We start from the raw sequence: 21,526 nt of genomic DNA, 5'->3' as shown, positions 1-21,526 counted from the left end.
TCACGGGGAAACCTGGAGCCTATCCCAGGGAGCATCGGGCACAAGGCGGGGTACACCCTGGACAGGGTGCCAATCCATCGCAGGGCACAATCACACACACACTCACACACCACAACATCTCAAGGAAGTAATGAAAATACAGCACCAACCAACCAACCAACCAATCCATACCAGAATCCCAAAGCACATCGTTCACATTTCAATCTAAAACCGCTTGGTGTGTGGGTGGACTTTTCCTTTAATAGGCTAAACTTCATATTATAGCTTCGAATGCACACACTTTTACAAAATCTAGGTGTATTTTGCACTAGGATCAACGTTTTAGATGCACATTTGCAACTTTATATTATGCTGCACTGCCAACTTTGGTCTCTCCATCCCTCCTCCTTTTACACTTCCTGTTCAACACATCTGGCAGAGAGAGAAGAGAAGAAACCTCCCAACACCACCACACCAGAGTTTTACACTACATTTACACCAACAGGTAAGTTCTTCTCACTTGAAACGGTCCGAATAGTTACATCATGTGTCACGTAAACCAGTTTAAATACGAGTTCGCGACAGCTGGCTTTACTTCGGTTACATTTAAAAACGTTTCTGTTGCTGTGAAATGGCGGAGAGAACAACCGGAAGTGCTCGCGTTAACTTCACACAATTCGGTTACATCTTATCAATAACTTTATACCGTTTTGTTTAGTAACGTAACACGGTTAAAACTTCGCAATATAAATGTGTATATATATATAGATAAAATATTTTTGAGTTTTTTAACAGGATATATTTATAGTACAGTTATAGATATTTTTGTACCAGGAAGCCCGTCGCGAAAATCATTTCCTCTTGTGCTTGTATATCTTTATCCGGGTTTGTATACATATATATATATATATATATAATTTTATTTATCCTCTATTTTAATAAACTAACGTTTTTCTGAGTTAGAACTAAGCTTAGGAAGTAAACTGTGCCTAATTTTAATTAGAAATAAGTCGTATTTGGACCTGTTATGTTCACTTACTTATGTATGTTCACATACATAAACGGTAATGAACCGTTTATGTATGTATACTAAGGAGTGTATTCAGCTGGGTCTTGTTCACACACACACACACACACACTATATATATATATATATATATATATATATATATATATATATATATATATATATATATATATACACACACACACACACACACACACACACACACACACATATATATATATATATATATATATATATATATATATATATATATATATATATATAATATACAATGAAGGGTATATTTGCAGTTTGTACACATAGAAGTCTGGGCTGCACACTTCATATATATATATATATATATATATATATATATATATATATATATTTGCATTTACACACTTTTAAACATCTTATACATTACAATAATATTAAAATAAGTGACACTAAATGGTGTTAATTCAATACTTGTATGAGTGAATGTAATAAATTGTTTATTACATTATCACTGTGAATTTTTTTGCTGGAATATTTTCAAATTTGCCACAAGAAAAAAGTCTACACAACAAAGTAGTGCCCCCCCCCCCCATATGCTTGTTGTAAACAAGTAAAAAAAAAAAAAAAAAATATCTTGTAGCATGTGTGCATGGATTTAGAAATACTATTTGAATACTTTTTAAACATTCATTCGTAGAATATTTAACATTGTGTTGTTACAGTATGCTGTAATACCATTACTGTGCAAAAGGTCTTAGGCCACCCAAGATGTTTATGTTTACAGGAATTGATCTGGGTATTAAGTGATCAGTTATCTGTTAACATGCAAATAAATGTCATATATTAGTCATATACTATAATATTATCAGGCTAACCAGAATTATTTGGATTATTTTAAATCGTTCCAGAATTTACACGTGCCCCAAGGATAGTTTGGAGGAAATTGACTTAGCTGAAATGCTGCCACCTTTTGCATCAAGATATTGTGAGCAATATCATAAAATAAAAATAAAATAAAATAAAATAAACTTTCTGAGATGTGATGGTTCGAATTTACATAAAGAAACTTGAAACTGGATACATTATAGAAAACGCATTAGAAGACCCTGGTCATTTCCTAAATGGTCAAAGAAATGTGGTATTTTCTGGCAGGAAGTCAACATGGAAGAGATTGCATTATACTAATAAAAACTAAAAAAGTTTACATGCAGCAAAATAATCGGTTCATAATCTGACTGATCAACCTGAATAAATAGGTTCATGTAAACATCTCGCTGACCAACGTGGCAGGTGCAAGAAAAGTCCCGTGGCTATACAAAGTTCATAATTACATATTTTAATAGCAATACGCGCAATACACATATACATGTAACTTTGAATCGGATTACGTGTAGCGTTCTTTGTAAAGAATCTCACAAGTACAAGTATAAGCTCGGATTTTAAACATGCGTACATACTATGAACCCAGAGCTGTTGTAGTTTGCATGGCCTGTTGATTATGGTGTTGTTCCTCCACACGGAAGAGAATTTCCCTCGTGCTGTGGCGTAGGTGTCCGAGCGAGCCAAACATATTCCGTCAAAATATCCAGCACCATTGCTTTATTCCGCGGAAGATATTATTGTGAAATTGTAGATGTTGTAGCTGAACATTTGGTGCAGTCGTAGTTGTATTCGCGTGTATTTCGTTTCATTCGAACGATATCTGTTGTTATTTCAAGCAATTCGCCATTTGCTAGTGAGACATGTTTTATACGGTTTACAGATACACGAGTAAACATATATATTGTACGAAAAATGCTACAGAACTCAATTATCTGATTTGGCTTCCTTGAACAATAGGCGTAATCCCGTCATGTTTCATGAGTTATTACATTTTCATAGCAAATTAATCTAACTATTTGAACTGAGTCAACTTTAGTGACTCAGTGAGTCAACTGACTGAACTGAGCAAAATTACAAGGAACTATACTGGTCAAGCTCGGTTTAAAATATTTTTTTTTTATATATACATATGACGAATAAGTCAAACACTTGTGGTGAGCTGTTATAGGGTAATAATCAACAGCAGGATGTTTGAAGTGTGATGTGGCCTGACGCGAAGCGGAGTTACCGATAAGCACCCCGAAGTTATTTTCCTATAACAGCATGTCCCAAAGTGTTCTGTTCTTCTTATACCACAGCAACGCCTACATATTTGGTCATTTATTGCGGAAGAAGCATCGAACATTTTGTCTGCGTATACAGTAGTAACAAGTTCCTGTTATTACTTATGCTAGAGCAACACCAGCCTCTCCTTTTCCTTCTCTCTCTTGAAATGAATGAGACAAAACAAATGCAGTTGATTATTTTCCCAAGAAAGGGCAGGTTGCTTCAGCTAATTGCATTATTTAATTACATCCTTCCGAATCATAAGATGCCATTATATATATATATATATATATATATATATATATATATATATATATATATATGATGCCGGTGAATGAATCCGTAACATGAATGGACGTCTGCGTAGCGATGCGCACGCTCGTAATCCGCATAGCGAACTGGATATAGCTTTGTATCCATGGTATATTTTTAGCTGCTCAGCGCAAGCAGGTGTTGTTGTGTATGCCGTGTTTAGTCGAGGTTGCCACAGCAGCTGGAAAATGTCCGTGCTGAGAGGTGCAGCATCGAGTGTCCAACGGAAACATTCCTTAAAACGAGGACGCGAGTGTAAATCCTGTTTCTTTGCAAACATGCACAAAGTTAACGTCTATACGAAGTCCACCGCGTTCTTTTGCAGTTTTCCGGACCACGTGCCACTCGGAAACCAAGCTAAGAACCGAACACTTCAAAGTATTTTATAACAATGAAGATTTTATTCTCAAATGTTTATTAGCAAATACTGTGTGAGTGTGCAGGATTTTAAATAGAGTAAAATAGTTCTAAAAAGTTATGGCATGTAAATAAATCAAACATTTAAAAAGTACTTTGAATGTAATTCGACATGCAAAATGCTCGAGCCAGAACATAGTGCTGAAAGAATGTACTGAAATTCAGTCTATAAAAAAAAAAAAAAAAGGGAAAGTAAAAACTCTATGGTAAACCTAAATAAACTTTATTTCGGTATTAAGATCTGACTTTAAACACGTAGCCAATGTAAAAAATGTTGTGTTTTTTTTTTTTAAAGTGGCAATAAGGCGTGTCGGTACAACGTAAAAAATGATTCGAAAGACTGTATATTTTTAGGTACCCCAGGAGAGGTGCGTATGATTTAAAGACTTAAAGACGCACTCGTTTACCCTGCCGAGGAAATCTGTGTGGGTGGTAGCTAAATGTGGATCATTTATTCAAGCCATCCGTCTCCCAGAGGATTGTGGGTGTAGAGGAGTGGGGCTATAGGGGTCTGAAGAGATCTCTTGGTGCAGGTTGGGGCTGGTTTGGGGCTTTAGGTTCCTCTGGGCCACAGATACAAAGCTCAGAGTAGGTCTTACTCAGGCCTGAAGCATCCTGTACATCTGCGGGGGCATACATGAGTCATAGCCCTGTGTGTGTGTGTGTGTGTGTGTGTTTCTCATTCTGCCTGGTTCTGCATTTTAAAGTCTTCCTTTTTTTCTCTCTCTCTTTTTTTTCACACGTTATCCGGTCTTTTTGATACACCCACCACTCGCCCCCGGATTATTACACACAATCCTGAGTGTACACTTTCCTCTCTTCCTCTCCTCTCCCACTCCTGTACACTCCTTCTCGTCGGGATTTCAGGGAGGAGAAAACATCCGATTTTCATTAGGAGCAGCCCCGTAATCCGTCTTTCTCATGCATTCCGACGTATCGAACACATTTTTCTCATCGTTAGTCATACAGCGGGGTCTAAACACAAATGTTTTCATTTGATCAGCTCGTATTTCAACTTATACCATATATATATATGTGTGTGTGTGTGTGTTTTTCATAGTGATTTCTGTTTCAAACAACATATTCCTCCATAATAATAATGGGGGGGGGGTGTTTTAGTGTCAGATATCTGATAAAATCTTGGACTCTATGATTTTAAGATCCAGAATAAAGAGGGATAAATTAAGATCATAGTTAGTACTCCCATGCAAAGTACAGGGAGGAGCCAATATTTAAACAAGGTTTTTCATTTTTTTCTTTCCTCATGCTAAATGGCCTGTTCGGATTTCATACACACTCAGACTGAAACTTGCTGAACATACAATATACGTAGTTATGTGCCAAGTATAAAGCCTTTTAAAAGGTTTCTGTTAAACACCTAAACACGAGTGTGTGTGTGTGTGCGTGTGTGTGTGTGTGTGCTGTTCATGAGGTAAAACTCTTATTACATGCTCTTTAAACGCTGTAGGGACCTGATATGCGAACATGCGATGAAGGAATAAACGTGAATAACCAACGTGAAGAAAACGTCAAAAACATTTCCTGCTATAATGTTGAGAGCAAAATTTGAGGTTTGAGGAAAGTTAATAAAAAATAACGGTTTTATTTTTTCGCAGAAACAGGCTTTCGCGAATGTATTACCTGCCCTTTGGTCGTATTCTGTCTTTAATGCAAATCAGACAAGACACACTCCACATTTCTTTGATAGCAAACTGACTGCACCATTACAAGGTTGCATTGTTCCGTGGCGATGAGTTAGTTAGGCTGCTGTCAGAAACCTGGTGCGTATTCGGTTTCAGTCATGGACGTTACTGAGCATGAGAACGTTCATGCCCAGTGGTCAGGGTGGTTTTGTAGTTTCAGACCATGAAGAAGCGAACCCTGTCATTATAGCCGAGTGTGTGATTTCCTCCATGTTCAGCTCCCACCCAGTTGCTCACCACACTTTTCCGGGTGCTCTCGCCAGAACCGTCCTTACTTCCCTTTATCATTGGTGCAAACTTCACTCACTCGTGCTGGAAATTGTGAAATTTCAGTTATACCCCCCAAAAAAAACAGTTCTTGATTGGGAACCCTATATTGTGTCTACTATACACCAACTATAGCCTCTGGTTTTTATGAGGTGAGTGACAAAGTGAGTGAGACAATCACTTTGTGTCTTTCACTTCCTCAAACGGCCCGGAGCGTTTCAGAGGAAAACAAGGATATGAGAAGTGGCCTGCTCTGTTCAGCTTTGGAAAACATTCACATTTTAATTCGATGCAGTCGAGGTTCAGGCGTCACCGTTCGGTTTCCAATGCCGTCCCGACGAAAGCCAACACCCAGTAGAATGAAATTTTCCTCAAAACGTTCTCCAACACCAAAACCGAAACAGGAGTGTCATCTCAGACTTGTGGTCTAACGCCTGTTGTGGGTAATTAATAATTCATCATGACTGTAAAACTAAAAGAAAACGAAAAAAAAGAAAAGAAAAAAGGATGTAGGATGGCTGGTCATAATGAATAAAGCAACTAAGTGCCAGTGGCAGTTACACCACAAGCCAGTTGTTTTTCCTTTAAACACACTGCCTTGTTGATGAATTAGGAACATGTGGAGTCTAATTTGAATAAATCATGTTGCGCAACACAATGCGAACCCAAAACACTCTGCTTGTTTCAGGATAATATCACGTACTGTTGCGTGATCCGTGCCATTATAGCAGACACGGTTTTAAAACGGCCAATTCCTCCATGTTGTGGAGGAAAAGAAGAAGAGGAAATAGGATTTTTTTTTTTTTTTACTGATAGGACATTTAGTGTGTTTGGTTTCTCAGTTGTTCCTTAATCATTACATATAATAGACATGGTTCAATAGTGTACTGTGTATTGAGATGCTAATAGTGAAACAATGGCATACGTTGTCCCTGTTAGTCACGTCTACACTAGTATAAACCTGCGCATCTGTGAGCTCAAGTATGCGGAAGAGGGCAGATAGTGTGCACTTTTTTCAGATTGTGTTGCTCTGCCCTGTAATGCTTGTTTGTTATGTCTCAGAGGAAGCACGTGTTTGCCCCGCCCTCCCCGGGTGGTGGTTGTCTTGTGATAAGGAAGAGTTAGCTAGTGGGTGGCAATAGGCAACACCTAAATTTGGGGAGCAAATTGGGAGAAAAATAAAAAAGAATATATATGTATCATGCTATATATATATATATATATATATATATATATATATATATATATATATATATATATATATATATATAATTGGTAACCAGCTGGCATTAAAATATATATGATCTTAAAATCGATTATGTCTACAAAAGTAAATTATTTTAAAGTGAAAATGATCAAAACAATTCTAAGATCAATTTTATCGTAAAATGTAAGAGTTCGAACATCAGACCAACTGCTTCCGATCAGAAAAAGTTCGTGTTGAAAAACTTTATCTCGTGTTAGCTCAGAAAAGTGTACCGTGACATCATTTGTAGCGATATTGATATTTCATCGTCTTATTTCCCATTATGTATTTATTCATTCAGATTGAGAGCGTATAAGGTATCTGGATCTGGTATCGGTTATGAGACTTACTGAACTCCTTACTGTAAGACTTACTGAACTCATTGTTTAAGCAGAGTTGGTACACTGGTACGTTTTGTCAAATCAACTCATGTCCAGCTCGTATCTTATTTCGCTCTTAAGGTCTAGCTGTAAAGGCTTAAGGCTTCTGCTCAGCCTCGTCCAGGTGAGACGATCGAAATAGTTTAGCAGCGACAAACGTTTCTCATAACTACGGCCTCCACCTTCTCTTGTATCCTCTGAACAGAATCTCTTGTGATTGGTCGATAAATTGGCGAAACAGACGGGAAACCCACGTTGGGCGAAAACCTTTTGCTCTCGGCCGTACGGTAATGAACTCCTTTCAGAAATGTCATTGAGGTTGGTGGTCGCATAGGCCATTGCGAGTCCAACATAAGCCGTTTATGTGCATGTAGACGACCTATGAATTTCTGTGTGTCTGACATGCCAGAGGAATTGAGGAAGCGGAATTAATCATTCGCTCGACAGTGAAGCTCGGGGGTGGGGCATGGCCATAACTTCTCACAGATCAACGACTTGTTGCTTGTTTTTTTTGTTTTTGATTGTCTGACTGGTCAATTTGGAGAATAGCCGTGTTTCCTCAGATGGTAAGTGTAGCGAATATAGTATGATGTTACACAGGTTTGAGCGATTGCTCAGGCGTGGAATTGAGTTTGTCGCTGTGATAGCAGCAAATCCAAACTTGGATGTTAAATAAAAGACAGATTGGCAGAGAGAGAGAGAGAGAGAGAGAGAGAGAGATTGAGAGAGAGAGAGAAAGAAAGAGAGAGCTTTCTTTTTGAAAGGTCACACTGCCGTCTTGTTAAAACGGGAACAGGAGAGAGAGCGAGAGAGAGAGAGGAGGGGTGAGAAAAGAGAAGCCGGATAGATTTCTTGTAAATCAGCATACCGCTTGCCCAATGAGAGTCGCCTGGAAGCAGGCCAGCATCCGACGTACACAGAGAGAGAAAGAGAGCGAGAGGGAAGAGCTGAATGAACAGAACGCCGTGTGTGAGTACACCAAACACACACGGACATGAGCGTAGAAAGCGTGCATTCTCCCTCATGAGCCTTTGAACGTATAAAGAAAGGAGAAACCGCCAGGAATGAACGATTCTCTGCAGTCTCATAGCTGGTATGCTTTTCATCTCTTCTTACTATCTTTTTGACTTTATATATATATATATATATATATATATATATATTTTAAATTCATGTGCAAGTGTACGTCATACTGCGTATCGTATTTCATATTACCCCTGCACAAATGAGGTGTTTGTTATTACTTGGTGTGTGGTATTATGTGTGATAGACAGTATTTCGCACTGAAAGGTGTGTGCGAGTGTAAGCGTTCCTGTACACAAGCGCTTGTGTTGTTTTGAACTCGGCAGTATAAGGAAGTCGGACGGAAAGAATGCGGTATTACCGGAGCGACACTGAGGCATGACAGCAGAATGATGATTTCGAGAGAAGAGTTAAAGATCTAATCTAGCGAAGCACGCTCCTCGCGTGTTAAAGTTAATCAGTGGTTATATTTACACGGAAACACCGTGCATTCAGGACGAGTGTTTTCCAGGATGCAGGGATGCCTTACTCCGTGCAAATGTGTTGTTTTCAGAGCAGTCGGAGCATGACGGTCACTGATTGGTCTCCTCGATGAAGGGGGAAAAAAAAACAGCAGCACTTGCCATGCTGTGTGGGCCTGTGCTGCCTGTTTGATTCGGATCAAAGCCCAGGGACTTTGCTCTGGCAGAGGCACGCAGTCGCGGTGAGAAGACGTCTTGTGTGCCTTCACCCACCCACACATTCTTCATTCGAGTTTATCACAGAGAGATCCGCCACTCCCTCTTTTCAAAGGTCGTCTCGGTACAAGTGTCACATGACCTAACATACATCCATTTTATACCCTTTAGCATGATACAACAGCGTAAATAAGAACAAGATGCCTGCAAGGCTTTGGATTACATACATTTTGCATGGAAGTGAATGCGTCTGCGTGCACTGTGCGTTGTTCTACACGCGATTTCGCGAATCAGCAACGGAGCAAATGTGTGTGTTTGTACAGTCGATGTTGCCTAATGCTTGATGATGACATCTCCCGCCTTTTTAAAATGGAGAACTCGGCATTCTGAAGGCAACGAGTGTTTGGCTCGCAGTCAGTTCATGTCCGCTTGAGAACGAGGCCTGCTTTCTTTTAAGTTGAGAGAGAGAGAGGGAGAGTGAGAGAGAGTGAGAGAAGTCAAGTGAGGACGCACTGATGCAACATGCTGTAACCACTGTAATCTTTACACACACCTCTCGCACTTCCAGTCAACTAAGTATCTCACCAACACTGTCTATTATTAATAACCTTTTATTTATATTTTTCTGTAGCTTGTGCAGTGAATACATCAGTTTATTTTGGGAGTTTGGGAAATAAAAACGCTGAAAATTTTTTGTCGTTGTTGTTGTTGTTGTCGCTTCCTTAAAGACTCAGTCAGCAATTGTAGTGCATTGAACGTTATGGTAGGGACACGCGTTTGTGAAATTTCGTTCCTCATCGACGATATATATCCTTTCCTCTTTCATCTAGCCCATCCGATGCGAACGTTCCGATAACGCGAATAAAAAAAAAATCGCACGGTGGTTTTAAAAAACGCTTCTGTAAGTAGGTCGAGACGCGGAAACAGAAGCGTCCGAGCGGCGCAACAGAAAACCGCCGAGAGATCGCACGTCAGGATCCTGAGAATGCTACAGCCAACCGTGGCCAGGAGCCAAGACGGCAAATTTGGACGTGCTCTCCGGTTGGGAGGGATGGAATACTCTGTCCCTGTTAGTCACGTCTACGCTAGCAAACCCTGCTCATCTGTGAGCTCAAGTATGCGGAAGAGGGCAGATAGTGTGCACTTTTTTCAGATTGTGTTGCTCTGCACTGTGATGCTGGTTTAATATGTCTCAGAGGAAGCACGTGTTTGCCCCGCCCTCCCCGGGTGGGTGTTGTCTTGTGATAAGGAAGAGTTAGCTAGTGGGTGGCAATCGGGAACACCTAAATTTGGGGAGAAAAATTAAAAAGAATATGTATCATGATACGTATTTCTTCATTCAGATTGAAAGAGTATAAGGTATGTGGATCTGGTATCGGTTATAAGACTTTCTGAACTCCAATCACTGTTTAAGCAGAGTTGGTACACAGGTACTTTTTGGCAAATCAAATCACGTCCAGCTCGTATCTTATTTCGCTCTAAAGGCCTAGCCGTAAACCGGCCTCTCTGGCTTCGCCTCCGCCTCGTCCAGGCAGTTACTTCCTCATCAACTTCACTGTCATCCTTTGAGGCCTCCGCTCCAACTGAGATAAGCGCTTGAGAACCGTGATCGGGTTTCCTCCTCACCAGATGGCACGAACGTCCTCGTGAGGCTCTGAAAGAACAGACTAGCATTTGTCCCTGTGAGCCAGAACACTGTCGGCGGTACAAAGTTCACGTGAGATTAGCGAAGCCACTGGCTGTTGGAAGTCGACGAGTTTTTATTACTTTCTCACGTCTGAAAGAAAATACTTGCCGGTGTAAGTCACCGTGACGAGCAGCCGTTAAAGAAGGCCAGGTGTGAAGGTGGATCTCTTGTGTCTGTTTCTTCCAGGTTCTGAAAGATGGCGGTGGAACAGAGGATCTTTAACTCCACCCGGCCCTTCTCCATGTCCACAAACCAGCCGAAAGCGAAGGGCCACGTCTGCCTCGCGTCCAGCGTCGAGCCTCAGTCGCCTGACACCTCTGGGAAGGGCGATAAACAGCATGAGCTGATGGATTATTCCAAATTCATCGAGGTCATCTCTCATGGAACAGCCAAGCATGTAGGCACAGGACCTCTGGGAACCGAGAAACCGTCCTTCATCGCCCAGGCAGAGTGTAAGTCTTAATCCTTCTACTAAAGAGCTTGAAAAAAGGAACGCAAAGGAAAAAGACTGACCTGTGGTCAACGTTATCTTCTCTCTACAGGTGAATCTCAGGACTCACAGGAATTCTGCCCCAACAGCAGGTAAAGCCCCGATCGATCGATCGATCGACCGCGTCACTAAAAGACACCGGAAACGAAAACGTGAACCGGTTCGTTTATATCGGTTTCGTTCCTTTTGTTTCTTTCCAGACATAAAAACGTGTACAGCAACTTCAGGCCAGCCCTGTCCTTACCCCAAGGCTCTGTCTCTCACCGCCAGCCGAGGAAAAAACGACGGAAGAGACAGCGGCGGAGGGTTTCGCAGAGGGAGGGCCAACAGAGGGACGGCGGGAGCGAGAGTGTGAGAGACAGAAGACTCACTCGAGTGCCACAACAGGACAGCGGCGAGGTGAGATGGACTCGAGTGTATATGGAGTGGTTACGGGTTAAACGCATTCATTATTAAGGGAAATCATAGGGAGTCATAAAGTCCACGAAGAACAAAGAGACTTCAACTAATTAATCGCCATGGTGACGGCAAACCGTGAACAGGAAATGTCGACCATATAAGGAAAGTGGAGAGAAAACGGGACAAAAACGAAACACATTGGGAAGGTGAACAGGAACAGAATCCGGGTGGACTTAACATTCTGTAACTTTAGCGTAAATTTATCACGGACGCTCAATACTTGATGCAGTGAGTAAATTAGAATTAGAACGTCTAGTATAGAATACCACTGAATATATGTTTGTATATAAACAGTTATACCAGTTTGTACCTCATAATTGAGCACTGAGACTGTGTGTGTGTGTGTGTGTGTGTGTGTGTGTGTGTTTTTCCACCAGCTTGGACAATGTAGCTACATCAGCAGCAGTGCAATTAGCACAGAAAGCCTGTCTGTGCAGGAGACAGCGGAGCCGTCCTACTCCTCTCACCCGGGCCTCAGCACTCCGCTGTCTTGCAAATCCTGGGAGCGCCTTTTCATTCCCGCTCATGGCCTGGAATCGTACGGCCAGGAGAGCGAGTGCTCGCCGGACCCCGACTCGCCGCTCATCAGCGAAGCCGAATGCAGCCTGGCACTAGCAGGCCTCAGGAACAACGTCTCGCAGGCCGAGTGCTCCTTCGCCTCGGCGTTCGCCAAACAGATGGTCCGAGACGCGAAGGACAGAGAAGACGAACAGGAAGAGACGGAAGAGAGCTACACGAACGAAGGCATACTTTTTAAAGAGGTGAGATGTGTGTGAAGTGACACTCGATGTGTCATACTGAAAAGAAAAAAACAAACAAACGGAAGAACGGCCAACCTATACCCGTTGTGAATACAAATACACACGCAGCCTGAGACAAGTACATACATGACTGCACAGTTAAATAGTTGAAAAAGTGAGTCACATGCAGTAGTCATACTACTACATACAAGAGAGAGTGAAACATACATCGATTAAAAAAATACACACACAAAAAAAAAACCATCGGGCGCGAACGCTTGCATGTTTGTCAGCGGTTTCCTGTTTTTCAGCTCGAGAGGTTTCATGTTTATCTCAGTAGCCTACTTCTGCTTACGGGAGTTTCCTCACATGCACCCCGCGCAACACGCGAACATTTATAGATTGCGATTCACTCTTTGCGACTGCGAGCACCCTTTCCACACCGGTCCAATACTTTACAAGTAAAAAAAAAAAAAGTTTCAAACGCTACGACCGAGTTTGGAAAATCGCAGCTTGCAGGAAGTGTGTAGAGGATGTTACACAATGTGCTTATATTCAGGAATTCCTCTGGAAAAAGATTGGACAGAACTAACATGAATAAATCTGACGTTTAATTCTAAAAACGTAAGTAAGTAAGTAAATAAATATCTTCTGAGTTCTCCTGAGGTGTTTAAACTTTACTGATTCATTTCCATTAATGTCCACTTGTTGTAAAACTAGCAACTGTTGTATAAACTAGACCTTGTCCTGTGTGTTTGTGTGTGTGTAGGAACTCCAGCCACAGGACTATGAATATCGAGAGGGAAGGGATTACGAGTGCTGTGATTTCCTAAAAGAAGGCTCGTTCGGATTCGTCTACAGCATCAGAGACAAAACCAGCGGCTTTGTGTGCGCTGCCAAAAAGGTACTATGAATGCTATGTGCCAGTGTGTACATGTGTGTGTGTGTGTGTGTGTGTGTGTGTGCAGGTCATGGTTGCATGTCCTTACCTCCTTCTCTCTGCTGCGTTTGTTAGGTGCCGTTAGAACATTTCAGAAGTGAGGAGGTGGGCTCGTGGAGTGCCCTCCAGTCTCCTCACGTGCTGGAATTTTTCGGATTCGTCCGAGAGGGTCGATCCGTCGTCCTGTTCATGGATCTCAAACCTGGTACGAATTAAGGCGAACCCCTGCCCCTAATGTGTTATAACCTCCTGTGCGATTTGAGTCGGGAAGTTAGTTGAATTTGCATTTGGGAGACAAGTGTTATGAAATACACACACACACACACACACACATATATTTAAATATATATATATATATATATATATATATATATATATGTGTGTGTGTGTGTGTGTACAGCAAGATCTGAAAGCAAGGACACACAAAATCACTTAGGACACGTGCGTTACACATCGTCACCTCTGCTTCCTTCAGCCAGTATGCCGTTGGTTAATCTAGTGCCAAACTTCACTTTCTCCTGACTCTCCTCTTTGTCCCGTCCTTCCTCCTCCACCTCCAGGCTCTCTGGGGCAGTTGTTGTCAGAAAGGGGTCGCCTGCCCGAGGATCTCTCCCTGCACTACATGCATCAGGTCCTGGGGGCGCTAGAGCACCTGCACAAGAGACACATCCTACACCTGGACGTCAAAGGTAACGACCGAAAAAACAAAACAAAAGCAATATAAGCGTAGCCGTGGTGTATGTTATATACTGTTTATAGTTCCATTTAATGTTGGGGAATGTCCACACAACACCTTATCGCTTGTTTTATAGCAGCTATACACAGTCATTCCCTCACCAGCTCTCCTTTTTTTTTTTTCCCTGTTACAAAGTGCTGACACTGGAGACTCCTTCCCCATTAAATTCGAAAGAAACATCCAAGAAAACGTCACCACATCCAACCATTCCACGCTTTTATCCGGAGCAGCTGTCGCTGCGAACGAGCCGCTACTCTAGAAACGAGAACGTGTTAGAACGAGCGGCTCTTCCAGAAAACCTTCCGACCAATAAGAATTCGAGCCGACTCGACCGTGACGAGGTTTAAATCTGGATACTGACTGCCTTTCGGGAACGTTTTATCTTTAAGATATCAGCGCTTCCAGTCTGAAACCAAGACGTTGAGTCACATGTTTGTAAGCAGATCATACCGGAAAGGTGCGCGTCCTGCTGGACACTAGGAAAGCAGTCGCAGATGCCGTGTGAGATAACTGTAGCTCGCTAATAAATACTGTTTTAATATGAGCACCATCAGAATTCAAGCCAGGGCTGATTTTTAGTTTTAAAAACTGCTTTGTGGTAGAAAAAAAAAAAAGTGCTTTGTGGTAGAGCACTGAAATGACCTCAGTGATGAATCTCTGTTCTGATCAAAGTCTGAGAGTGAAACGTCGGTGTTATTAGAGAACGATGGTTTCAGTGAAGGATATGATGTTATTATAACGTATCAACACATCAGTTGTTTTGTTCTGTGGCTTTTTTTTTTTTTTTTTTCTTGGTTTTAAGGCTTTTCACAGGAATCGGGTGCGGCACAGAGCGTAGCACCTGTGGTGAGAGAGTGCAGTCCAGTATGTGTGTGTGTGTGTGTGTTTAAGTTTAAGAGAGACAGACAGAGAGAGAGAGAGAATGTGTGTATGTGACTGAGACCAAAGCTGGGAATTTCCCAGAGTGACTCATGAAAAGTGCAGAGGGGAGGGGGGGATGAGGTGACATCGAGAGTCACAGGAAAACGAACAGACACAAAGAACTCAGAGAAGTTTGTTTAAAACAAAAACAAAAACAAAAAAAAAAACAACAAAAAAAAAAGAGTGTGAAGACATGAATCTGTAATATGAACATTTCAGTCTTCGGTACACACATTCGAGAGAATTTTTAGGAAGTTAGGAAACTATGTTTTGCTCCGTCTGTCTGTCTTTTGGAGCGCCCTCTGGTGTTCAATGAAGAAGGAAATCTTGTTTGTGTGGGCCATCAGATTTATACTCTAGTCCAGTCACGACATGGAAACCGAAAGCGCTTTTCTTTTCTTTTTTTTTTTAATCACACCTTCCTGGAACAAACTACTGACTGAGCAAACCGCCTGATTTCTGGGAAGCGTTTTGTTGCCTGGCAGTCGGGTTTATCATCCTGCAGAAGTCTTTAATGAACTTTAACCGATGCACACTCACCGGGTCAGCGTCCTTCCAACACCTACGTTTCACAATCTAATCAAACCTCGTTGTATAAAAGTCAAGTCCGGGTGTACGTTATTAATTTGCTCTGGAAAAATGCATCATGTTTAAGCATTAGTAACAGTGTTAATTAGGAATGAGTAAAAAGTTACACTTTTTAAATATCCGTACGTTGTCTGTGCTTTCAGTGGATAATGTGTTGTTGTCCGAGGATGGGAAAAACACATTCCTGTGTGACTTTGGCGAGTCAGAACGACTAGACGTGTATGGATTCAGCCCTTTCCAAGGTAAACTCTCCAGTAACAATGAAACGTTATATTAAAACCGAGTAAAAACCATGTTGCAGACTGGATGACCAAGCATGCATTTGTGTATGTGTGTGTGTGTGTGTGTAGCTCTGAAGGGGACGGAGACTCACATGGCTCCTGAGGTGGCGAGTGGAGAGAAACGTTGCTCCAAGGCGGACGTGTGGAGTAGCTGTTGCATGCTACTGCACATGCTCAATGGCTGCCAGCCATGGACGCGCTACTACTCCCGCCCTCTCTACCTCAAAGTAAGCGTAATGCCAAGCGATTCGTTTCGTTTTATGTACTATATGGAAAGTAAGCGTCGTCTACGAGCGTGGCGACGCAGATTTGTATTCAGTCCTCGTGGGTCTTGCCGATAACTGTTCTGACTGTGTCGATGCAGATAGCCGAAGAGCCGCCGCCCCTGAGAGAGATACCGCCCGACTGCAGCCCTCATACCTCTGATGTCATCAAACGGGGACTGCAGAGAGAGCCGAGCCGAAGAGCGTCAGCCACGGAGCTCAGAGTTCAAACAGCTAAAGCACTTAAACAACGTAAGCGTATGCATATAGACCACATAACTTCCTATAACACTCTACACCGCACGCACACTGCTATAGATTATATATATGTGGATGGTTGGGTTTTTTTTTATGTATCATCGTAATCAGGAGGACAAAAACAACACGTACGATTGATTATTTTACTATAACTGCGTGAACCGTCTGCCACGTAGAATGAATCCGATCCGTACGGGACTCTATAACCCCATGTTCACACTAGTAAGCAATTTATTGTCTATGTATTCTACGCATTACACGGCAAGTCAAGACATTTGTCCCGTGCAAATTAGGCGTGACACGTTGACAAGGCGACAAATCCGAACGATTCATAGCAGGAACTTGCGACTAGCTAGTGTGAACATAGGCATGATGTTATCACTGTAGTTCTGTGACCTTGACTGACTGTCTGTGTGTCCGTCTAGTGGGAGGTCTTCGGAGCCCAGCAAGGGGAGGAGCCTATCAAAAGCCACTTGGGAAGCCAGAAAGGTGTGTGCCCAGCCCCTTCTCCGATAGCTCTGTGCAGCAGTGGATGGGCCCAGGGCAGGAGAACAGAGAGCAGGCTGGACTGAGTGCTGAGCCAAAATGCCATAGACAACGAGTGGAAACAGTGGACGACGTGAAAGAGGAGAATGACAGGGAGGACGAGATCGTATCGAGAAAGGAGAGTCACCTCGCTCCACCTTCACCGCTCTTTCCTTCTCCACGCCCCGAGTCCCACAAACCCACAGAGCAGGAGCTCCGCAAACTCGAGAGGGGTCAGTTCTTCACTAGTACCCTACACTTATATTCATTCACTAAGCCCCTCGATATATATATATATATATGTATTTTTTCTTGAATAAACATGAGCTCACTCTCGTCCTTTGTAGAATTTTTCCTGAGCAGTCTGTCTCAGCCGCACTCAGTCGAGCTCCAGGAGCAACTCCTTTCCTGCCTGGGTAGTGACTGCCTTTCTAGCAGAGAAGCAGGAGACAAAAAGGTAAACACACACACACACACACACACACACACACACACACACACAGCGCAGGCCAGCGCGTGGTATGAGGAAAGCCGATTTTTGCTTGCAGATTAGATTAATCAGAATTAGTCCAGATAACATTAGCGTTACAGTTAGTGTGCGTGTTTTGTTATTGTGTTTCTGCCTGTTACAAGAAAACCGTAGGAGGCCTCGGTTCTCGTGAAATCTCTGAAATGAGTTCATCGTTTCCTGACGTACCGATTCTTTTTTAGTATTAGCTAATAATCACCGTAGGTTTCAGACGCTGAAGTGCGTTATAATGCTCCTCGTCAATAAAGCAGTGTGTCCTCGCACTTCTGCATTCCTCCTCTGACCGGAATGTCCGCACTTCCTCAAAGCCTCAAACCCCATCGACCTCCGCATAGTTGTTTTTCATCTCTGAATTTTGCATAAAGGTCTGTGTACGCAAGGGTCCTCCTCCAACTACACGGCTGAACCGGATGTCATAGTTTCAATTGAGAATCGCTTCTGAAAACATTGTAATATAGTAAAGATGTACCTGTAGAGCAAAGCCCAGGAAATCTAGCATTTAATGACGTTTAAATATCTTGACTTAAAAAAAAAGTGTTACTACATTTTTATTAAAGAATGTTTGTAAGGTGTATATATATATATATATATATAGTCTTTTCAAAGAATTTTTAAAGAAGTCAGATTTGCATATACGGTACTGTGCAAATGTTTTAAGCACCCTGTGTTTTTTAGTACAAACTTTGTTAGAGGAAGGAAAGAAGGAAAGAAGGATCTGATAATCCCGTGGAAAAACAGTGAAGCTTGTTGCATTTGTAAACAGTGCGTGTCATTTTTGGAGGTTTTAGTATTGAATTACTGTGATTTATTTGGAGTTAAAGTCGTTTTTTTTTTTTTTTTTGCGCTTCCGTAGCGTTTGCTACCCTGTTTGTCGTAATGCCGTGATCTTATATGTCGTCTCTTTCTGTCTTTCCCTTCTTTCAGGACTCTGGTCGCTGGTCAGTTGGCCCCGGGGACGACCTCAGCTCAGGCGTGTTTTCCTACAACAGCCAATCAGACGGACAGAGCTTCAGTATGGATTGGCTTGGCCCCGCCCATCAGCCGCCACCTCGCTGCTTTGAGGGTGAGTGATGAATCACCTGACCAAGTGTCAGATTTCGGTTTAGAGAAAACGAGTCTAGCGCATTGTGTCATACACTTCATTCAGAGATGCTATTTCTGTCCGAGCAGGAGTGGACGTTTGCATCAGGGACTTCAACGGGCGATGCCTCCGTATCCGGGAAACCCCGCGCGCAAAAGTGGGTCACATCGCCATAGGAATCAGCGATCAGGTAAGGAGACACCAAGGCGAGAGAGCGCAAAGGAGTTCAGAATGAATATGTCTGAACATGTGTGTGTGTGTGTGTGTGTTGACGTGTCTGTGCTCATCTCCGGCAGATCTCAGAGAGTGTGTTCAGTCTGCAGAGCGAGGACGGATCTCTGGTGCCTCACGATAAGCAAGTACAGGAAGCCGGCCTCTTCTTGCGCTGCGTCCTCGCCCCTGACTCCGCCCACGTCCCACGACACAGACAAGGCTCCTGCAGCAACATGCCGTGGAGCTGGAGGATCAGAGACGGGAGGTTGGAGACCAGGAACTGATGCCTTCATTACCTCCTCTGCTGTCTTATCGTTTTTTCAAAAAAGGTTTCACACTTTTATATTTCCGTGCTGCATGAAAGCGTCACGCATCTTCTCTCAGTTCTTACTGTAGATCTGTGCCAGTGTCCTCCATTCTCTGTATTCACCTTCGGCATGAGTTCACATCTGCTCGACTGTGCCAGTGCGTTTTGGAAAGATCTTATGCTCCTCTTCCAATATTGCAAGAATGTATTCATTTTTAAAAAAATTTTTTATGTGAAATGTCTTACAGTTTAAAAGTGTTATAATTGTGTTTATACAGTATACAAATACCGTCTACTGATGCCAGTATACATTTATAAATGAATGTTAATACATGTTATGAATTTCAACTTTATAGACTCTTATCTCACCTCTGTCAAAGACATTACATATCTTTTTTATATATATAGAGATATATATATATATATATATATATATAGATCGCTTTGCTTGTATTTCCACATTTGTAAGTCGCTTTGGACAAAAGCGTCCGCTAAATGAATAAATGTAAACACCATTTCATTTCCGATCAGGCAAAAGTAACAGAGTTATTTCTGTTTCATCGTATAAAATATATTAACTACTCTGCATTAACATTTCCTTTTTGCCACAGTGTCTATGACTGCAACAATAAACCCTGTGATACATCATTCCTCAGCTGTCGTTATTGTTCCAGGCCTCACTATCGGGATAAATGAAGTGATCTGGCAGTAAAAACCCATCTGTATACAGAGAGAGAGAGACACAGAGAGAGAGAGAGAGAGAGAGAGAGAGAGAGAGAGAGAGAGAAACAGAGAGAGACAGAGAAAGAGACAGAGAGACATACAGAGAGAGAGAGAGAGACAGAGAGAGAAACAGAGAGAGACAGAGAGAGAAACAGAGAAAGAGACAGAGACATACAGAGAGAGAGAGAGAGAGAGAAACAGAGAGAGACAGAGAGAGAAACAGAGAAAGAGACAGAGAGACATACAGAGAGAGAGAGAGAGAGACATACAGAGAGAAACAGAGAGAGAAACAGAGAAAGAGACAGAGAGACATACAGAGAGAGAGAGAGACATACAGAGAGAAACAGAGAGAGACAGATAGAGAAACAGAGAGAGAGACAGAAAAACAGAGACAGAGAGAGAGACAGATAGAGAGACAGAGAGAGACAGCTAGAGAAACAGAGAGACAGATAGAAACAGAGAGAGACAGAAAGAATAACAGAGAGACAGATAGAGAAACAGAGAGACAGAGAGAGACAGGTAGAGAAACAGAGAGAGAGACAGAAAAACAGAGAGAGAGACAGATAGAGAAACAGAGAGAGACAGAGAAAGACAGAGAGAGAGAGAGAAACAGAGAGACAGACCGAAAAAGACAGAGAGAGAGAGAGACAGAGAGACAGATAGAGAAACAGAGAGAGAGACATAGAGAAACAGACAGACAGACAGAGAGACAGACAGATAGAGAAACAGAGAGAGAGAGACAGAGAGATAGAGAAACAGAGAGAGAGAGAGACAGAGAGACAGATAGAGAAACAGAGAGAGAGAGACAGATAGAGAAACAGAGAGAGAGAGAGAGACAGAGAGAGAAACAGACAGAAGAATTACTACAGAATTACAGATTTTTGATTAAATGTGCGTCACCTCCATTTCAGCTTCCTTGTCAATGACAGGAAACTGTAGATTAGATTAAACTGTCAATTAAATTCTTTTCACAGACTTGTACCTCCCTAAAACACCGATATACTCAACGACCGGTTACTATTTTTAAAAATAAACTCAGAAAATTATTGAGCTTTTTGATTCATTAAAGTAGATGTCACTGTCTGTCTGGTTTTTTTAGTAGCTGTATGATTTTATTTAATATAAGCAGAAATGACATGGCACTCATGTTGTTATGATGTCACAGGCTTTGGATCTGGTGGCACAGCCTAAATTTTATTCAGGTCAAGGTTTTTGCATTTGCAGAATATCTTGTTTATTTTTGCACAAAATTCATATCTACAGCTCGTAATGCTGGTCAAAATTCCTGTACTGCCACGATGACGACGTATTTAATCATCATGTGCACCATGTAGGCTGAGTAGCAGAAAGCCACATGCACCAAATCTGGGAAACTACGCCTGGGTGCTGACTCAAATCAAGCCTGACTAAATGTATATATATATACATATATATATACGTATACACACACACCACATATTCTTTTATACATATACAGTATATTCATACGTTATGATTCTTTACTGGAAACAAAGTCAAGCGTCGATCTGCCACCCCAAAACCCGTGACTGATCTCAATACACTGATTTATTAGGAAATTCTATAATGGTTGTTCGGTATGTAGTTAATCAAACATGGGGTAAGGTGTTGA

The 21,526-nt window shown here is 41.9% G+C and overlaps 1 protein-coding gene across 3 annotated transcripts; it reads left to right on the top strand.

Moving 5' to 3' along the window:
• Window positions 1-406: 406 nt before the first annotated feature.
• map3k14a (mitogen-activated protein kinase kinase kinase 14a) lies at window positions 407-19,821 on the top strand. 3 transcript variants are annotated; one of them, XM_053616356.1, is made up of 17 exons: window positions 7,891-8,548; window positions 9,032-9,181; window positions 11,029-11,294; window positions 11,385-11,424; window positions 11,533-11,731; window positions 12,169-12,552; window positions 13,301-13,435; window positions 13,547-13,676; window positions 14,032-14,160; window positions 15,860-15,958; window positions 16,067-16,224; window positions 16,362-16,512; window positions 16,944-17,276; window positions 17,391-17,500; window positions 18,497-18,635; window positions 18,743-18,843; window positions 18,950-19,821. In XM_053616356.1, the coding sequence occupies exons 3-17, from the start codon at window positions 11,039-11,041 to the stop codon at window positions 19,148-19,150; spliced, it is 2,565 nt and encodes an 854-aa protein (XP_053472331.1). In that variant the 5' UTR covers window positions 7,891-8,548; window positions 9,032-9,181; window positions 11,029-11,038; the 3' UTR covers window positions 19,151-19,821. The 3 variants fall into 3 exon arrangements, with proteins under 3 accessions (XP_053472313.1, XP_053472331.1, XP_053472322.1); XM_053616338.1 differs by lacking the exons at window positions 7,891-8,548; window positions 9,032-9,181 and adding an exon at window positions 407-484; XM_053616347.1 differs by lacking the exon at window positions 9,032-9,181 and having other exon boundaries at window positions 7,892-8,548.
• Window positions 19,822-21,526: the final 1,705 nt, after the last annotated feature.

This window comes from Ictalurus furcatus, chromosome 2 (assembly GCF_023375685.1).
Source record: "Ictalurus furcatus strain D&B chromosome 2, Billie_1.0, whole genome shotgun sequence".
Lineage (NCBI taxonomy): Eukaryota > Metazoa > Chordata > Actinopteri > Siluriformes > Ictaluridae > Ictalurus > Ictalurus furcatus.
This window is presented reverse-complemented; position numbering and strand designations above follow the sequence as displayed.